The 20,305-nt window shown below is 40.7% G+C and overlaps 1 protein-coding gene across 1 annotated transcript; it reads left to right on the top strand.

Moving 5' to 3' along the window:
• The first annotated feature begins 1,896 nt into the window (after window positions 1-1,896).
• Window positions 1,897-19,784, top strand: LOC110525370 (sodium-dependent serotonin transporter-like). Its single transcript, XM_021605422.3, has 13 exons — window positions 1,897-2,137; window positions 3,608-3,742; window positions 4,075-4,294; window positions 4,938-5,076; window positions 5,359-5,493; window positions 12,869-12,972; window positions 14,370-14,497; window positions 14,694-14,806; window positions 14,918-15,049; window positions 15,290-15,389; window positions 15,829-15,929; window positions 17,026-17,193; window positions 19,605-19,784. Exons 1-13 carry the CDS (start codon window positions 1,915-1,917, stop codon window positions 19,686-19,688), a joined length of 1,782 nt encoding a protein of 593 aa, XP_021461097.1. The 5' UTR covers window positions 1,897-1,914; the 3' UTR covers window positions 19,689-19,784.
• Window positions 19,785-20,305: the final 521 nt, after the last annotated feature.

Below are 20,305 nucleotides of genomic sequence, written 5' to 3'. Positions count from 1 at the left end.
TAGATAGCTGGAAATCTCTGCTCAGATTGATAACAACACATAGGGCATTCCTGTGAATCAGAAAGGATGAGTTCACAGAAGACAATTAAAAAGATCTGGGCTTCTGATGCACCGGAGAAAAACAATGTGGACACCAATGAGGATAGGAACAGAAAAGAACAAGAAGAACAAGAAGAAGAACAAGAAGAACAAGAAGAAAAAAGAGAAGTAATACATGTATAAGAGTACCAAAACCAACAAGAACAAGACCAGCAACCACAAATGCAAAAAATAGTAAGAAAGAAACAACAATGGTGCATATCCATATCGCTCCAAATGTGGGAGCGGCGATGTCAGTGACAGCTCCCCTGAGATATGAGTGTAAGGCCCCCATCATGCACACGTCCATGTGTGATCAGAGTCGACAGTCTCTAATGGGCACCAGGGCATGTGCAGGGAGGCCCTGTCAGTCCGATGTTCTTTTGACCATGTGCCAACGCAGATTGACAGGCCTGTATGTGGAAGATGGCCTGTGCCATATAGTGCAGGATCTGTGACTGTAGTGGTTTGACCCTCAGGGCCCCGCAGTCTTTGCCTGAGCAGCCATGACGTTTCCCCTTGACTAGCTCCTTACCCTATCCTCAGTCTCCAGTCACAGCGTTGGTAGCGAGTTGACGTTTGAAATATAATAAGGTTTGAGCTACAGGAGCCGTTAACAAGGTCCTCATCATGAGATATGAATGATTATAAAAAAACAAGACAGCTTTTGACACATACAGTAAGCTGCTGTAAATATGTGTTACCTTGGAATTATTATTGTATTTTCAGCTCTAAAAGGTGATTTACAAAATGTTCTAATTAAATAATTTGCTTTATAAATGGTATAAAACAATAGTGTAGCATCAGAAGCCTACATTAGAACTCTTCACGACAGGTCAGACTGCATTAAGTGTAAAGTTCATGATGTCTTTAAATGCTGCGGGTCCTATCTCGTTGTCATATCCATTTTCCAAACTAACCTCATTTGGTGCACTCTCGACTCAATGACCTGCAAGATTACAACAGTATATATATTTGGTTAGGACTCTTTAGGACTTTTGAAATTGGCCTGTGCTAAAAGCGGTGGATTCCCTAACCAGGTTCAGTTAAGCTGTTGTCTCCTCACCAAAAGCATTTCCCTATGCTCAAGAAGCAAAGACCCTTTGAGACTTTGTCTAATTAAAGAGGTCAAAATGGTCAAGGTTTATTTCTCACACACGCACGCACACACACACGCACGCACGCACACACACACACACACACACGCACACACACACAACCTTCTTTAGCCATCTTTATTCATTTTTTTGTCAGGGGACATTGCATGGGCAAACACACTACCACCTGAACCATAACATCAAAACCTCTTCAAATATGTTTTAGATTAGAACATTTGCTTACATTGAGTTTGAATAGCCAGCTAGTTCCTCCTTCCCTCCATAGCCAGTTACCATTTAGATCCACAGCCAGTCAAATTCATTCTCAATTTAATCTTGACAAGATACATCATGACACTTGTTGTGACCTAACAATGATATTGGTAACCTAAAACAAAACATCAATTCAACATAACTGCTTATCAAATAACCTAGTAGGCCTACTCTTGAATAGGCTGTAAGCCTTCTAAATTCAACATTAAAACGGCAGGGTGTCTAAAATGTTACCTATTAAAAAGTAGGGAACCTAAAACTCGTCGACGTTGGAGTGGAGCTCATTTTGTTGATTAGTGTGCGCAGAGGGAGTTCTACTCCACTAGCCTAGTGATTGGCAATTTACTCCTCCCAGTCTGACCTATCATCGCCCACAATACGTGAATCTTCAGTGCCTCTGAAGCTTGTCAGTTTTTTAAAACTTACCTGCTCAGACGGCGGACTGAGTTTTGATAGTCCGCCAACCATGACCCGCCAAGACTCAGCGGCCCCAGCGGGAAGCTTGAGCGTCCAGGGCCCCTCAAACCCCGGTTACAACACCAACCCTGTGCCGGTACCTGTGATCACACAGACGGACACACGAGACAAATGGAGCAAAAAGATGGATTTTCTTTTATCAGTCATTGGCTTCGCGGTAGACTTGGGAAATGTGTGGAGATTTCCATACATTTGTTACCAAAACGGAGGCGGTAAGAGTTTTTCTAATTACTGATTTATTTGCTTTATATTTTAGTGGGCTAATCTATGCCCTTAGTTAGATTCATGTGGTCTCGTCTTTCTTGATAGTAGATATGATAGTAGGCTGCCATTAATAAATATTATTCTTTACACAACCTGTTTGTAATAAAGATTTTGAAAATGATAGTTGCTCTTATGCGCGCACCAGGGTAGACAGGCTATACCTTGTGCTGTCCATGGTGCTGAAATAAGCTTCACAGGCTGTATAGCCTGCAACCCACAATAATAAACTCACTGAAACACACTTAAATATATTTTTTAGTTCATCTTCAAATTAAAACATTGAACTACGTATACAGTACCATAGTTTTTACTGTTTATGATTGAAATATAGCCTAGAGTATTAGCTAGGAGAGTTCATCCGCCAAGATTAGTTCGAAAGAGACGAGTTTCGATGTCCCAAATGTTGTTGGACGCTAAATGAGGCTACAAAGCATAGGCCTACCTCTAATCTAATCACTATTATGGAAAACGGAAAGTGGGAAATGTATATCCTATCGAGGTTATAGGCTATAAACGAATTAAACAGTCTGTGATTAATGTCTTTTTTTGTGTTATTTTGTCTGTCATTTGTATTTACCGTTATATTTACACCACGTTTGTAGAAGGCTATCGTTTGCAATTTAACTCGAGGGAGTATTTCTTGATGCACTGATTTTATCCACCATAGTGACAGAACTGCTTCTTTAAAAGTAGCGCATGTAGCCATTTGCATGTATTTCTAAAGTTATAACATGTGTAGGGATATACAGTTTATATATATATATTTTCTTAAACTACCAATCATTTAACGGATGGTCAGTTTGAAAAGTAAAGACATTTCACATCTTTTAATAATGTAATTCCTTTCAATTAAAGTAACTGTCACCAAAACGTAGACGCTATAACATTACCCAAACATGTGCGCAACAAGATTTCCTTTCGAACAAAATACAAAAAAGTCGTTTAAGTGTATCTAAAGATAAATAATGCTTTATAACCTGTTTAATACAAATGTATGAGCCTTTATAATGTCTTATAGCAATGCTTATAAATAATATGTTAGGTATCTCTATGCATAATATCTTAACTGTCTCAAACTGGCTATTAATTAGTCTAGATCATTACTAAATTATTATAATACATAATATAGGGCCTCATATATGACTTAAAAGTCTTACAATGCATTATAATTGCATCATAATTCATGACATGGATGATTTTCTTACTCAGACATTAAACTATGAAGTAGTAGAAGTAACTATTTGTAAAGGGCCTGTCCTTCCTAATATGTCTCACATCTTAGCTTGCACACCAGACACTTTATGCGCTGTGGCAATAGCCCGAGGAGGAGGTTAGGCCTACATCTTCATCTACACAATGTGATCCTCTTAAAGTGATGAGTCAGACCTGTGATTTTGCCTCTCTACATCTGTGTATAGGGGCTTTCCTAATCCCCTACATTGTCATGGCGATTTTTGGAGGGGTGCCACTCTTTTACATGGAACTGGCACTGGGACAGTTCCACAGAACTGGTGCCATATCCATATGGAAACACATATGCCCCATCTTCAAAGGTAGGACTGGAATCATCTACCTTCATACACAACCCACCTCAACTCACTGACCCCACACTAGTGCACATCTTTACATTACCTGCATACTACACATCTTCTTATCACGTTCACGTGGTGACCCTTACTGTTGACAATTCAACAGTGTATTTACAGCACAAGGTGACTGTGGAATAATTTGTACAGTGGGTCAATTGAAGTACAGTACCATTACATTTACACTAGACCTACTACAAAGTAACTTGGTCATTTCAAAATGGCATAATAGGCCTATTTACACTGAGGCACACACCTCTACTCTCTGATGACATTGATCCATCTGTCCATGGTTTCAGGCATTGGGTATGCGATCTGTGTCATCTCGCTCTACGTCTCATTCTACTACAACACCATCATCGCCTGGGCACTCTTCTACTTCTACTCGTCCTTCGCCAGTGTCCTGCCCTGGACCAACTGTGACAATGCCTGGAACACTGAAAACTGCACCAACTACTTCCTGAAAGACAACGTGACCTGGAATAACTACTCCAGGTCACCTGCTGAGGAATTTTACACGTAAGTGCATGTAAGTGGCAGACAGCACAGTGAAATACTGTTACCATCATCTCGAAAAACCACGTCAATGGGTTGACATCATTTTTATCATTTCATTGCATTAAAATATTTAGATATCTTTTACATTTCACAATAGTGCATTGTCATAGTGCACTTGCTTACAAGTGTTGAAACATGCTGTGATTATGTAAAGCTATATAGAAAACAGGAAATTAACTTAGCACACTGCAAGAAGAACTGGTGCTCTATTTAGCTAACCAATGATAGTTCAATGGCTCGCTTACACAGACGTAGCATCTTAATTTGAGCCAATTTGCTACAGCAGGAAAATAATCCTGCAGCAATAGGATGTGAATTGTTATGTGGATTATAATTAATTGATATTTTTGTAGGGTTTGGTAAATTAAGTCTGAAATTTCAAAGTGGAAAGTGGAAAGCCTTTTTAAACCTCAAATACACTACAAATATTAAATTTCCTCCTGCAACAGGGTGATCAAATTAAGATCCTACATCTGTATTATATGGCCCTCAAAAAGGATCTATATCGAACCACAAAGCATCCTTAGTTTTAGCAGTGTATGTAGGCCGAGGCTTACAGACAACGGAAGTACATGTAAACAACTCATATATTCTTCCACCTTAGGAGGAATGTTCTGGAAATCCACAAGTCCGATGGGCTGAGTAACGTGGGGGGTGTTCGCTGGCAGCTGATGCTTTGCCTCTTCCTCATCTTCACTATCGTTTACTTCAGTCTCTGGAAGGGAGTGAAGACATCAGGGAAGGTAACAAGTCCAAGCCACTCTTCCAGGAAAGGGGTGTCAGTGTGTGGGGAAAATTACCTGAGCATATTATAGCAAAATGGTGGTGGTTAGTACCAGGTCATTCGACCCAAAGGCAAACACACTGGCCACAGAGAGATATTTCAGTTGGGGACGTTCATAGACTAGGGTCATTACAATACCTTGTCCAGTGTGATTCACAAGGCTATAATCTCAATTTCTCTTCCCTTCTCATCTCTCTCTCTCTCTCTCTCTCTGTCTGCTGCTTTGCCCGTCCCGTGCCAGGTAGTGTGGGTGACAGCCACCTTGCCCTATGTGGTGCTCTTCATCCTGTTGATCCGTGGTGCCACCCTACCAGGTGCATGGAAGGGAGTGGTCTTCTACCTCCAGCCCAAGTGGGAGAAACTCTTCGAGACCAGTGTGAGTTATGATAAGATTCCACATGATCACATCAATTCAATATGATCATCCGTTTGGAGCAGGAAACACTGTCAACTAGCTTGAAGAATTTTGCGTAATTGTCTGATGATTTTGGTACCAAATGGGAGTTGGTATAGTAGACTGAGCGGGCAAAAACTTGGCATGGGATGTTAGAAGGATGTCATTATTTGTTTGTACAGACGCAGTAGTTTTTTTTGCACGTCACAGCACAGCATTCTGCACCCGCCTGTGTCAAAATCCATCAAAGAAAGGAAGTGCACAGCAGTGGTCAAACACAGTCAATCCCATACAAAATAATGTTATTTCCCTGGTGATGAAGAGGATGTGTGGCATTTGTTATTTCAATTCAATGCAGTAAAATGTTTTTCCCCAGGTGATTTTGACCCAGGCGAGTGCAGTATGCTGTGCTGTGATGCGCATCACAAAAAATACTGCATCTGTAAACTTGCCTTTCTGGTGATGGGGATGGCAGCCTGAGTTCATTGCAACCAGTATATTGGGAACAGTCTATCATATGTCCTTTTCTAGTGTCTGATGGTCCAGTGCTGTGTTGTTGGCTCAGTATTAGTGAGTGCTTTGGTTCAAGGGAATAATGAGATGAGATGCATAAATAAGCCACAGCATGCGATAATGAGATGCGTAATTGGTTTAGATGTTTTTTACATTAACAAAGCCCCCCACTCCATTCTCTCGCAATCACACATATACTTTCTCTTTTCGTCCTCCTCTCCCTCTCCAAATGCACGCTCCTCTTCAGATCACTCAGTACAGCTGTGAAATAGGATCTGTATGAGGCTATAATTCAGCACAACTGTCATTGGACACAACAGGTCACAGAAATCCATCGGAAAATACAGAAAATTACAATTTTGGAATTCAATTCAATGAACACCCTTTAATTTGTGCTTACGCTGCAGGTATAATGCATTATGATGTGCAATGCATTACAAGACTTGACATCAGCATGTATGACCCCCTTTATAATAGCTTACCTGACTACAAAACAGCAAAATGTGCATAGACATAAAGGTGCATACATGCTAATAAAAAGTACTATATTATTATGTGCAGACTTTAATTTGAAGTGTTACATGGTATTTATTATGTATTCAGCAAGAAACACTAGGCTTGATTTGATTTGATATGATTTGATGCTTGGATGGAATCAGCTGCCTGAAATTGAACAATTTTAAAATGAGAACATAAATTGCATAGCATTTAAATCTCTAGAATAGCAGAGGATTATCACAGATAGACAGGCAGGCAGGCAGACCAGCCTGGCCTCAAAGACCTAACCTTAACCCCTAACCCTAACCCTAAACCCTAGCCTAGCTAATGTTAGCCACCTAGCCACCTAGCCAGGCACGTGCACAGATAGAGCCATAGGGATGCTGGAGCACCTGCCCTTTTGCCCTCCTGTGAAAAAAGTGCCCTTTTGATTGGTGGCCTTGTAACTTTAAATGTAACAAATTGCCCATCAAATTAGATAATTTCTCATAAACTCATAAATCTTGAAAAAAGTCCTCTCTTCTGCCCTTCTGTCACCGCGAAAGCAGAGCAATGCGCTAATGCACTTGTCCCGTTGGCGTATCCCATGGGTTGCTGCATAACCCCCCCCCCCCGAGCATCCCATTGGTGCCTTCATGAACACCCCCTTCGAGCACGACATCCTCATGCTTGTGTGACACATTTGATCATCTGGATTTCCCCTGATTGTCTATGCAATTAAAATGGGGGGTCAAAAGGGAAATAAAAGTGTTATCTACATTTACATCTACATATCTACAACTACATACAGTGCCTTGCGAAAGTATTCGGCCCCCTTGAACTTTGCGACCTTTTGCCACATTTCAGGCTTCAAACATAAAGATATAAAACTGTATTTTTTTTGTGAAGAATCAACAACAAGTGGGACACAATCATGAAGTGGAACGACATTTATTGGATATTTCAAACTTTTTTAACAAATCAAAAACTGAAAAATTGGGCGTGCAAAATTATTCAGCCCCTTTACTTTCAGTGCAGCAAACTCTCTCCAGAAGTTCAGTGAGGATCTCTGAATGATCCAATGTTGACCTAAATGACTAATGATGATAAATACAATCCACCTGTGTGTAATCAAGTCTCCGTATAAATGCACCTGCACTGTGATAGTCTCAGAGGTCCGTTAAAAGCGCAGAGAGCATCATGAAGAACAAGGAACACACCAGGCAGGTCCGAGATACTGTTGTGAAGAAGTTTAAAGCCGGATTTGGATACAAAAATATTTCCCAAGCTTTAAACATCCCAAGGAGCACTGTGCAAGCGATAATATTGAAATGGAAGGAGTATCAGACCACTGCAAATCTACCAAGACCTGGCCGTCCCTCTAAAATTTCAGCTCATACAAGGAGAAGACTGATCAGAGATGCAGCCAAGAGGCCCATGATCACTCTGGATGAACTGCAGAGATCTACAGCTGAGGTGGGAGACTCTGTCCATAGGACAACAATCAGTCGTATATTGCACAAATCTGGCCTTTATGGAAGAGTGGCAAGAAGAAAGCCATTTCTTAAAGATATCCATAAAAAGTGTTGTTTAAAGTTTGCCACAAGCCACCTGGGAGACACACCAAACATGTGAAAGACGGTGCTCTGGTCAGATGAAACCAAAATTGAACTTTTTGGCAACAATGCAAAACGTTATGTTTGGCGTAAAAGCAACACAGCTGAACACACCATCCCCACTGTCAAACATGGTGGTGGCAGCATCATGGTTTGGGCCTGCTTTTCTTCAGCAGGGACAGGGAAGATGGTTAAAATTGATGGGAAGATGGATGGAGCCAAACACAGGACCATTCTGGAAGAAAACCTGATGGAGTCTGCAAAAGACCTGAGACTGGGACAGAGATTTGTCTTCCAACAAGACAATGATCCAAAACATAAAGCAAAATCTACAATGGAATGGTTCAAAAATAAACATATCCAGGTGTTAGAATGGCCAAGTCAAAGTCCAGACCTGAATCCAATCGAGAATCTGTGGAAAGAACTGAAAACTGCTGTTCACAAATGCTCTCCATCCAACCTCACTGAGCTCGAGCTGTTTTGCAAGGAGGAATGGGAAAAAATTTCAGTCTCTCGATGTGCAAAACTAATAGAGACATACCCCAAGCGACTTACAGCTGTAATCGCAGAAAAAGGTGGCGCTACAAAGTATTAACTTAAGGGGGCTGAATAATTTTGCACGCCCAATTTTTCAGTTTTTGATTTGTTAAAAAAGTTTGAAATATCCAATAAATGTCGTTCCACTTCATGATTGTGTCCCACTTGTTGTTGATTCTTCACAAAAAAATACGGTTTTATATCTTTATGTTTGAAGCCTGAAATGTGGCAAAAGGTCGCAAAGTTCAAGGGGGCCGAATACTTTCGCAAGGCACTGTATCTCACTCTACAATAAAGACCTGATTGGTGGAGGGCTGCACAGATGGTTGTCCTTCTGGAAGATTCTCCCAGCTCCATAGAGGAACTCTGGAGCCCTGTCAGAGTGACCTTTGGGTTCTTGGTCACCTCCCTGACCAAGGCCCTTCTCACCCGATTTCTCAGTTTGGTTGGGCGGTCAGCTCTAGGAAGAGTCTTGGTGGTTCCAAACTTCTTGCAATCCTGTCTTGGAGCACTACGGACTACTACTTCAACCTCATGGCTTGGTTTTTGCTCTGACATGCACTGTCAACTGTAGGACTTTATATAGACAGGTGTGCGCCCTTCCAAATCATGTCCAATCAATAGAAGTCATCACAGCAGGACTCCAATCAAGTTGTAGAAACATCTCAAGGATGATCAATGGAAACAGGATGCACTGAGCTCAATTTCGAGTCTCATAGCAAAGAGTCTGAATACTTATGTGAATAAGGTATTTAAGTTTTTTTTTTATTATACATTTGCAAACATTTCTAACAACCTGTTTTCACGTTGTCATTATGGGGTATTGTGTGTAGAATGATGGGATTTTTTTTATTTAATCCATTTTAGAATAAGGCAGTAACGTAACAAAATGTGGAAAAAGTGAAGGGGTCTGAATACTTTCCGAATGCACTGTTTATACACTACTGGTCAAACGTTTTTGAACTCCTACTCATTCAAGGGTTTTTCTTTATTTTTACTATTTTCTACATTGTAGAATAATAGTGAAGACATCAAAACTATGAAATAACACATATGGAATCATGTAGTAACCAGAAAAGTGTTAATAAAATCAAAATATATTTTATATTTGAGATTTTTCAAATAGCCACACTTTGCCTTGATGACAGCTTTGCACACACTTGACATTCTCTCAAGCAGCTTCATGAGGTAGTCACCTGGAATGCATTTAAATTAATAGGTGTTCCTTCTTAAAAGTTAATTTGTGGAATTTCTTTCCTTCTTAATACGTTTGAGACAATCAGTTGTGTTGTGACAAGGTAGGGTGGTAAACAGAAGATAGCCCTATTTGGTAAAATACCAAGTACATATTATGGCAAGAACAGCTCAAATAAGCAATGAGAAACGACAGTCCATTGTTACTTTAAGACATGAAGGTCAGTCAATAAGGAACATTTCAAGAACTTTGAAAGTTTCTTCAAGTGCAGTCGCAAAAACCATCAAGCGCTATGATGAAACTGACTCTCATGAGGACCGCCACAGGAATGGAAGACCCAGAGTTACCTCTGCTGCAGAGGATGAGTTCATTAGAGTTACCAGCCTCAGAAATTTCAAAAGCCCAAATAAATGCTTCACAGAGTTCAAGTAACAGACACATCTGAACATAAACTTTTCAGAGGAGACTGTGTGAATCAGGCCTTCATGGTCGAATTGCTGCAAAGAAACCACTACTAAAGGACACCAATCATACCAAGAGACTTGCTTGGGAAAAGAAACACCACCAATGGACATTAGACTGGTGGAAATTTGTTGTTTGGTCTGAAGTCCAAATTGGAGTGTGGGAGAACGGATGATCTCCGCATGTGTGGTTCCCACCGTAAAGCATGCAGGAGGAGGTGTTATGGCGTGTGGGTGCTTTGCTGGTGACACTGTCTGGGATTTATTTAGAACTCTATCCCATCTGGTTTGGGTTTAGTGGGACTATAATTTGTTTTTCAACAGGACAATGACCCAACACACCTCCAGGCTGTGTAAGGGCTATTTTACCAAGAAGGAGAGTGACGGAGTGCTGCATCAGATGACCTGGCCTCCACAATCCCCCGACCTCAACCAAATGGAGATGTTTTGGGATGAGTTGGACCGCAGAGTGAAGGAAAAGTAGCCAACAAGTGCTCAGCGTATGTGGGAACTCCTTCAAGACTGTTGGAAAATCATTCCAGGTGAATCTGGTTGAGAGAATGCGAAGAGCGTCCAAAGCTGTCATCAAGGCAAAGGGTGGCTATTTGAAGAATCGCAAATATAACACATTTAGATTTGTTGAACACTTTTTTGGTTACTACATGATTCCATATGTATTATTTCATAGTTTGGATTATTCTACAATATAGAAAATAGTAAAAATAAAGAAAAACCCATGAATGAGTTTGACTGGTACTGTATATGCTGTATATGCTGAACAAAAATAGTAATGTCACATGTAAAGTTCTGGTCCCATGTTTCATGAGCTGAAATAAAAGATTCCAGAAATTTTCCATATGCACAAAAATATAATTTATGTCAAATTTTGTGCACAATTTTGTTTACATCCCTGTTAGTGAGCATGTCTCCTTTGCCAAGATAATCCATCCACCTCACTGGTGTGGCATATCAAGAAGCTGATTCAACAACATGATCATTACACAGGTGCACCTTGTGCTTGGGACAATAAAAGGCTACTCTAAAATGTGCCGTTTTGCCACACAACACAATACCACATATTTCTCAAGGGGAAGTTTTGAGGGAGCATGCAAATGGCATGCTGACTGCAGGAATGTCCACCAGAGCTGTTGAATGATTGAATGTTAATTTCTCTACCATAAGCCATCTCCAACATCGTTTTAGAGAAATTGGCAGTACCTCAACCAGCCTCACAACCGCAGACCACATGTATAGCGTCGTGTGGGCGAGCGGTTTGCTGATGTCAACATTGTGAACAGAGCGCCCCATGGTGGCGGTGCGTTTATGGTATGGGCAGGCAAACACAATTGCATTTTATCCATGGCAATTTTAATGCACAGAGATGCCGTGACAAGATCCTGAGGTCCATTGTCATACCATTCATCCACCGCCATTCATCTGATGCTTCAGCATGATAATGCACTGCCCCATGTCACAAGGATCTGTACACAATTCCTTGAAGCTGTTCTTACATGGCCTGCAAATTAACCAGACATGTCACCCATTGAGGATATCCTGCCAATATCCAGCAACTTTGCACAGCCATTGAACATTGAAGAGGATTGGGACAACATTCCACAGGCCACAATCAACAACCTGATCAACTCTATGCGACGGAGATATGTCGCGCTGCATCGATTCTGGCCAATGCTAGCTTCAATGTTTCCCACAGTTGCGTCAAGTTGGCTGAATGTCCTTTGGGTGGTGGACCATTCTTGATACACACAGGAAACTCTTGAGTGTGGAAAACCCAGCAGCTCTTGACACAAACCGGTGCGCCTGGCACCTGCTACCATACCCCGTTCAAAGGCACCTAAGTATTTTGTCTTGCCCATTCACCCTCTGAATGGCACACATACACAATCCATGTCTCAATTGTCTCAAGGCTTAAAAAGCATTCTTTAACCTGTCTCCTCCCCTTCATATGCACTGATTGAAGTGGATTTAACAAGTGACATCAATAAGGGATCATAGCTTTGACCTGGATTCACCTGGTCGGTCTATGACATGGAAAGTGCAGGTGTCCTTAATATTTTTTTACACTCAGTGTATTTGGGGGTGTGCCCTTTTTTCACTTTAAGCACCTACTCCACCAAAGGTCTGTGCACGGGCCTGCACATATCTAATGTTAGCCACAACAAATTGGAATTAGTTGTATATCATGCATATTGCAAATTCATAACATATTGTATGAAATTCAGTACTTAACATATCATACTAAATGGAGGGATACAAATGTTAATTTACTATGTTTAGTCGATCACTGAGTCGAGGTTGGACAGACAGACAGGTAGAGAGACAAACAGAAAGACAGACAGACAGGAACAGTTAGGCTTCAGTAGCTTAATACAGGTCTTTATTCTGTTGAGTAATGCACGGAGACAATACAGGTCAAAGCACCAAGTCTGACATTATGAGAGTTCAGGTAAATTTCCTAAGTGCTTATTTAGTGAATATGGTGAGATAGAATTCCACAGGTTCGGTCATGTGAATGTAGTTCATCTCCATGTGTTTTGTAGGTGTGGGTAGATGCTGCGGCTCAGATCTTCTTCTCCCTGGGGCCAGGCTTTGGGGTACTCCTTGCCCTCTCCAGCTACAACCCCTTCACCAACAACTGTTATCGGTAAGAGCTGATACTAAAACTCCTTTGAATAATAGTAAATACACACTTCTGATTATCCATTTTTACAGAAGTAACTTTTTTAAAAAGGTATGCAATTTGGCAGAAGTTTTATCCCAAACGATTTGGCTCAATTATGCCCACCTCTTTGTGATAACCTTCATGAAAAAGCATTAAATTAACTATTTATAAACTATTATTAAATAACTTTAATTATTTGGTTGGTACCATTTAGAAACATATAGCCTAAGTCTTATTAACATTCATATTCATAAGCATTTAAAATATATAAACCACTTATAAACATGCATAATTGATTATTCATGAAATGTATTATAAAATGTTACTCAATCTTTTGGGTCACTTGCACACAACACACCTGGAGAAATGGGAGACTTTGATCAATTAAGCTACAGTATATCTGCCTGTATTCACATATGCCATTTAGTAGACGCTTATATTCGAAGCGACTTACACTAAGGGTGGCCCCAGTGGGAATCAAACCCACAAACCTTCCATTGCTGAAACTGTGAACCACATCAATCAATCAATCACTTCCAAACAATTAAAAAGTAAAACCCAGTATGACTTAGAGGAGGTAAGCTTGTCCAGGGTGGAAAAGGAAGTTGCTCCTCATCCTGAATGCCCCACACACCAGTGAGGTAGGTAGAAGTGAGGCTGGATCTCCACAATAGCGTTTCCAATCTCTCTCACAAAAAGCCGTCATGCATTGACATCCAGTGGCAGAAACATGTGTCTCGGGCAGGCTAACTATAGCTCTCATTTTCATACACATCAGCCCCATGTAGGAGGGGAGGGAGGAAGCACCGGCCAATCACAGGGATTTATTTACGATGTCCCACAGCAACTCTTTAAGACAATGTAATTATAATTAGAAAGAGGGAGTGGTGAGTCCAGCGTCGCGGGAGATGAATGGGTGACGGGGCTCACCTGAAGGACAAATTGAATTATAAGCTCCCTGTAAGACGGCTGGCGTGGACATGGTTAATGTGGTTAGTAGTGTAACAGTGGTACAGGTGAGGAAACAGTGGCACTGCTGCTTCTCAGAGACATTCATGAATCACACAGAATGTGAATGGACTTACTCTTACTGACAGGGTTATCCTAATGAAAAGAAAGTGAATGCCCACCCCATAGAAATGAAAAATGGCATTTAGAATACTGTGTATGTCAATGGTCCACTGTCTATGTTTGCTTGCTGGCTAGCGAGCTTGGAGAACATGTCTTACAAGGGTAATCCATTTTGGGGGGCAGTTGCCACATTTACAAAATCCCAATGTAACAACTGTTCACAACCAAACCAGAGTAAGGTATATGAATGACAATACTTGAGATGATCAGACAGGCACCATGTTTGCCTCTGTGTTGTGACGCTGTAGTGACGCCATAGTGACCAGCCTGGTGAACTGCCTGACCAGCTTCATGTCTGGGTTTGTGATCTTCACTATGCTGGGGTACATGGCAGAGAAAAGAAATGTGAATGTGGAGGATGTGGCCAGAGACAAAGGTAAGTGGCCAAAACTCTCTAACTCTCTAAAACCACTTAAAAAGTTTCTCCAATAGCTGTTTTTGGTGTATTTATATGTTTTTGATACACTGCTGTAACTGACTGTACTTGTTCAATAAGAATGTATTTCTATATCTACAACAAGAATAGGACATTGTAGCTTTGAGATTGTTCTCAGCCTGGGATTTACCCCCAGGTCCAAGCCTACTCTTCATCACATATCCAGAGGCCATAGCCAACATGACAGGATCAACGTTCTTCGCCATTATCTTCTTCGTGATGATGATCACTCTTGGGCTTGACAGCACGGTATGAAGACTTGCCTAATTTGATGTATCAGATTATCTCTAAATTAAGTGATCTTTAATTGTTGTATGTAATCACTCTCATTGACGTAGCCCGCTCTAATTTCTGTCTAAGTTCGGAGGACTGGAGGCTATCATTACTGCTGTGATGGATGAATACCCTGAATACCTGGCACACAGACGGGAGCTGTTTGTACTGGGCTTGGTCGTTGTGTGCTTTTTGGGCTCCCTCAGCACTCTTACCAATGTAAATAAGACTTTAGCACTTTGAAGACAGACTACAACAGGTTAAGAAAATATTTCTTAGAGCACTTGAGGACTAGAATGTGGAAGCGGCTGATGCTACAGTTGTCATTTCAAGATGGCACTGTAGACAGGCTAAATAATATAATATAAATGAATAGTAAATTAACAATCCGTTCTATTTTGAGTAACTTGATTAGAATGATACATTTGCCACACGAGTGACAACATGTGTTTCTCTCAGGGTGGGGCCTATGTGGTGAAACTGCTGGAGGAATTTGGGGTGGGTTCCTCCATCATTGCTGTTGGTTTTCTTGAGGCCATCGCTGTTTCCTGGTTCTATGGTAAGAATGGTGAACTAATGGTGATATTACAGTTTACGCTTCCTATACTGCTAGTAGTATCTTCCATTAGAAAGACATTTTAATTCATACTGACTCATTTATACTGCAGGTATCCCAGCGTTTAAAAGCGCTGGGTCAGTAACCAAACGGTCGCTGGTTTGAATCCCCGATCAGATGAAAAATCGGACGATGTGCCCTTGAGCAAGGCACTTAACCCTAATTACTACTGTAAATTGCACTAGATAAGAGTGTCTGCTAAAATGACTAACATGTAATTCCATATTTTGTTGTGGTTGTAAAAGCTGAAGAAGTGCATTATGCATCCTGTTAACAATACATTTTTCAGATTGCAAATGACAGTTATTTTTAGAATATTTTTTTTTCAAGTTGTTGTCATAGTGTTGTTTAACCCTCTCTCTTCAATTTTCATTTGTTTCAGGTATCACAAGATTCAGCAATGACATTAAATCCATGTTGGGCTATTATCCTGGATTATTCTGGAAGGTGTGCTGGGTGGCTATTAGTCCTGCATTTCTAGCGGTAAGCACAACCGTAGGGCAACCAACCGATAAGATTTGAAATTATGGAATATATTGTACAATGAACTACTGGTTTCACATTCAAGCAAGCACTGTCCTCATACTGTAACAATTCAAACGGATTTAACATTGTTAGCCATCCATTAGTTCACAAATCTGACTCAATCTGATTGACCTACAGCGCCCCATCAGTTTTTTGTAAACCTCTCAAAGATCTCAAACGTCAAATCCTCCACATGGCCCTTTTGGGTAACTTGCCCTAACATGCCAATCGTCATGGCAGGTTAAAAGGCCTGGGTGGATGGTTAGTGTAGGATCAGATGTGCTAACATTTCATTTGGACTTTGCCAGAGACTGTATGGTTACAATTTGCTTAAATCCTACAGGTATAATGCTTTATAACTTGTAATAGGAATGTATAAGTCTTTAAAGTGGCTTAAAATACAGTTTGTAAAATGCTATGTATCTAAAAACTATCCTAATATCAACTGACTCAAAATGGTTGTTATTTAATCAGGCTCATTATGAGTTGATTATGAGACATTATAAAAGGGTCATAAATGCACATGGCAAGAATGGCAATGTATTATAACTGCACCATTATGGGTTATACCTGCAGAATTTAAGCATTTCAGCATAGAACCCTTCTCCACCTTCAATTATTCAATCTGAAGTAGGGGACACACATCTCCCTCCTGCATCAATGTCTTATCCAAATCTTGTTTTCTCCTGTTTATATTCTACAATATTTTCCCTGTAAATGTCAATTTCATTCACCTGCATAACTTAATATCCCTGCCTTCACTTTGCATACATCTCCTTTAATCTCTCTTAGCCTTCCACTGCTGAAAGAGCTGACATTTTCATCGAGCTAGCCTTCTTTATTATTCTCCCTTTTTTGTATGGGCTAAATTGTTTCTGCCCTCATCTCCCTAGATGGTCTGTGATCATCTCACAAAATAAAGAGAAACATTTGTAGAGGCACAACGGGCATCTAATAGGGTGCATGCCATTGTCACAGGTAAATTCTAATTGAGAAAAATATGAGTGTGGCGTGTGAGACTTTACTGTTTGTCTTTGTCGCTCTGCTTTCACAGTATATAATAGTGAGCTCCCTGCTCAAGCCTGCGCCCCTCCAACTCTTTGACTACAAGTACCCAGACTGGAGCATTACGGTGGGCTACATCATCGGTGCCTCGTCCTTCATGTGGATCCCCATATATATGGTCTACAAGCTGGTGTGGACCCCCGGATCACTGAAACAGGTCAGGCCCTCTAATGCAGCGATTCTCAACTGGTGGGTCACGACCTGGGACTCCAGTCTGAACTTAAACGGCTTAAAATTAGTGTAGGCTGTTGAGGGGAGGACGGCTCATAATAAAGGCCGGAATGGAGTAAATGAAATGGCATCAAACAAATGGAAACCATGTTTTTGATGTATTTGATACCATTCCACTGATACCGCTCCAGTTAAGGTGCCACCAACCTCTTGTGGTAGAAATGATAATGAACTTACATTTTTAAACATCTCTGAAATGTTTTTCTTCAATCACAGTATTTTCAATATAGAGCTATTAGCAGCGCTATTTTGGTTTGTGTCTCAAACCAGTGAGTTTATTAACATTCTTCATCAAGAATATGGACAAAATGTTATTATTGACGTCGAAAGAAGTTGGAATGCTGTTCCCTTGTCATATAATTGCTACATTTACTACATTACAAGTAGTTTCCCAAATTGTATTTTGGCAATTATTTTTCGCAATGCCAATATTGGGTCGCGACTGAGACAACCTGGTTCAGTTTGGGTGCCGAGAGTAAACCAGCTGAGAAGCACTGCTCCAATGTAATCTACAAGACATGATCCAGCCTGGTGTTGTACAGTTGAAGTTTACATACACCTTAGCCAAATACATTTAAACTCAGTTTTTCACAATTCCTGACAGTTAATCATCATAAAAATTCCCTGTCTTAGGTCAGTTAGGATCACCACTTTATTTTAAGAATGTGAAATGTCAGAAGGATAGTAGAGAGAATTATTTATTTCAGCTTTAATTTCTTTCATCACATTCCCAGTGGGTCAGAAGTTTACATACACTCAATTAGTATTTGGAAGCATTGTCTTTAAATTGTTTAACTTGGGTCAAACATTTCGGGTAGCCTTCCACAAGCTTCCCACAATAAGTTGGGTGAATTTTGTCCCATTCCTCTTGACAGAGCTGGTGTAACTGAGTCAGGTTTGTAGGCCTCCTTGCTCGCACACGCTTTTTCAGTTCTGCCCACAAATTTTCTATAGGATTGAGGTCAGGGCTTTGTGATGGCCACTCCAATACCTTGACTTTGTTGTCCTTAAGCCATTGTGCCACAACTTTGGAAGTATGCTTGGGGTCATTGGCCCTTTGGAAGACCCATTTGCGACCAAGCTTTAACTTCCTGACTGATGTCTTGAGATGTTGCGTCAATATATCCATATAATTTTCCTACCTCATGATGCCATCTATTTTGTGAAGTGCACCAGTGCCTCCTGCAGCAAAGTACCCTCACAACATGATGCTGCCACCCCTGTGCTTCACGGTTGGGATGGTGTTCTTCAGCTTGCAAGCCTCCGCCTTTTTCTCCAAACTTAACAACGGTCATTATGGCCAAACAGTTCTATTTTTGTTTCATCAGACCAGAGGACATTTCTTCAAAAAGTACGAGCTTTGTCCCCATGTGCAGTTGCAAACTGTTGTATGGCGGTTTTGGAGCAGTGGCTTCTTCCTTGCTGAGCGGCCTTTCAGGTTAAGTCGATATAGGACTTGTTTTACTGTGGATATAGATACTTTTGTACCTGTTTCCTCCAACATCTTCACAAGGTTCTTTGCTGTTGTTCTGGGATTGTTTTGTACTTTTCGCACCAAAGTACGTTCATCTCAAGGAGACAGAACGCGTCTTCTTCCTGAGTGGTATGACGGCTGCGTGGTCCCGTGGTGTTTATAGCTGCATACTATTTTTTGTACAGATGAATGTGGTAACTTTAGGCATTTGGAAATTGCTCCCAAGGATTAACCAGATTTGTGGAGGTCTACAAATTTTTGTCTGAGGTCTTGGCTGATTTATTTTGATTTTCCTGTGATGTCAAGCAAAGAGGCACTGAGTTTGAAGATAGGCCTTAAAATACATCCACAGGCACACCTCCAATTGACTCAAATGATGTCAATTAGCCGATCAGAAGCTTCTAAAGCCATGACATCATTTTCTGGAATTGTCCAAGCTGTTTAAAGCCACAGTCAACTTAGTGTATGTAAACTTCTGACCCACTGGAATTGTGATACAGTGAATTATAAGTGAAATAATGTGTCTGTAAACAATTATTGGAAAATGACTTGTGTCCTGCACAAAGTAGATGACCTAACCGACTTGCCAAAACTATTGTTTGTTAACAAGAAATGTGTGGAGTCGTTAAAATAAGAGTTTTACTGACTCCAAAGTGTATGTAAACTTCCGACTTCAACTGTATGTACAGTCATGCACTGTGCTGGCTATTGACAAGACATAGATGAGTAGTGTGGTATGTGTGGTGTAAAAGAAGCATATATCTTATATACTGTATACAGTGTCAATATGTGATAAGTGGATGACACATGGTTTAACTATCTCTTGTTCCACATCTTTGGTGTCTACCTGTTGTTGTCCCCAGCGCCTAGCTGTGTGTCTGAGACCTGAGAGGACCATTATGCCAGAGATCCACACAGACTCCCTCAACATGAGTACTGTTCCATAGAAGCACCCACGTTGCCAAGAACCCAGCCAGGCACATTATGTTGCTACCAACAGACTCCTGAACGAGAGCCAAATCAGCAGACACAGATCAATCTCATGGAGCATTCGACAAATCTTTTTTTCTGTAGCTCAATGAGTACAATAAACACAAATAGTCTGTTAGTACATCTGTAGATGCTCTACAGAATATCTACAGACTATCGGTAACATTTCAACTAACTATCTACTAATCCTAACCCTAACCTTAACCCTAATCCTAACCCTAGCTCTAACTCTAACCTTCACCCTTACCCTAACCCTTATTCTAAACCTAACCCTAACTGTAACCTTAGCAAGCAGTTGCTTATCAACAGATAGTTTGTTGATGGTATGACTATCCAAGTAAAGTGTAACAGGGGACTTTAATGTAAAGATAAAATGAAATATGAATGAATATTCAGTCTGAAAGCATCCTTAAAATACATTTTATTTTGGACAGAAAATGTATGGCTGATCCCAAGACAGGTTTCTACGGCTTGAGACAACCACACAATCACAAAGAGCATCTTACTAAGACTGTCATAATAAGATAAGGTTGTAAGACTGAAGGACACAATGCAGTCACTTCTCATCAATGAC

This window comes from Oncorhynchus mykiss, chromosome 6 (genome assembly GCF_057628025.1).
Source record: "Oncorhynchus mykiss isolate SJ-2025 chromosome 6, ASM5762802v1, whole genome shotgun sequence".
Taxonomy (NCBI): Eukaryota; Metazoa; Chordata; class Actinopteri; order Salmoniformes; family Salmonidae; genus Oncorhynchus; species Oncorhynchus mykiss.
Note: the sequence above shows the minus strand (reverse complement) of the source record. Positions and strands in the feature narration are given on the sequence as shown.

Excerpts from the sequence above, each read along its gene's own strand:
- LOC110525370 (XM_021605422.3), top strand. The coding sequence starts at position 1,915 with ATGACCCGCCAAGACTCAGCGGCCCCAGCGGGAAGCTTGAGCGTCCAG. Across the intron at positions 15,390-15,828 it reads CGCTGTTTCCTGGTTCTATG|GTATCACAAGATTCAGCAAT; the intron begins GTAAGAATGGTG and ends CATTTGTTTCAG. Across the intron at positions 17,194-19,604 it reads CCCCCGGATCACTGAAACAG|CGCCTAGCTGTGTGTCTGAG; the intron begins GTCAGGCCCTCT and ends TGTTGTCCCCAG.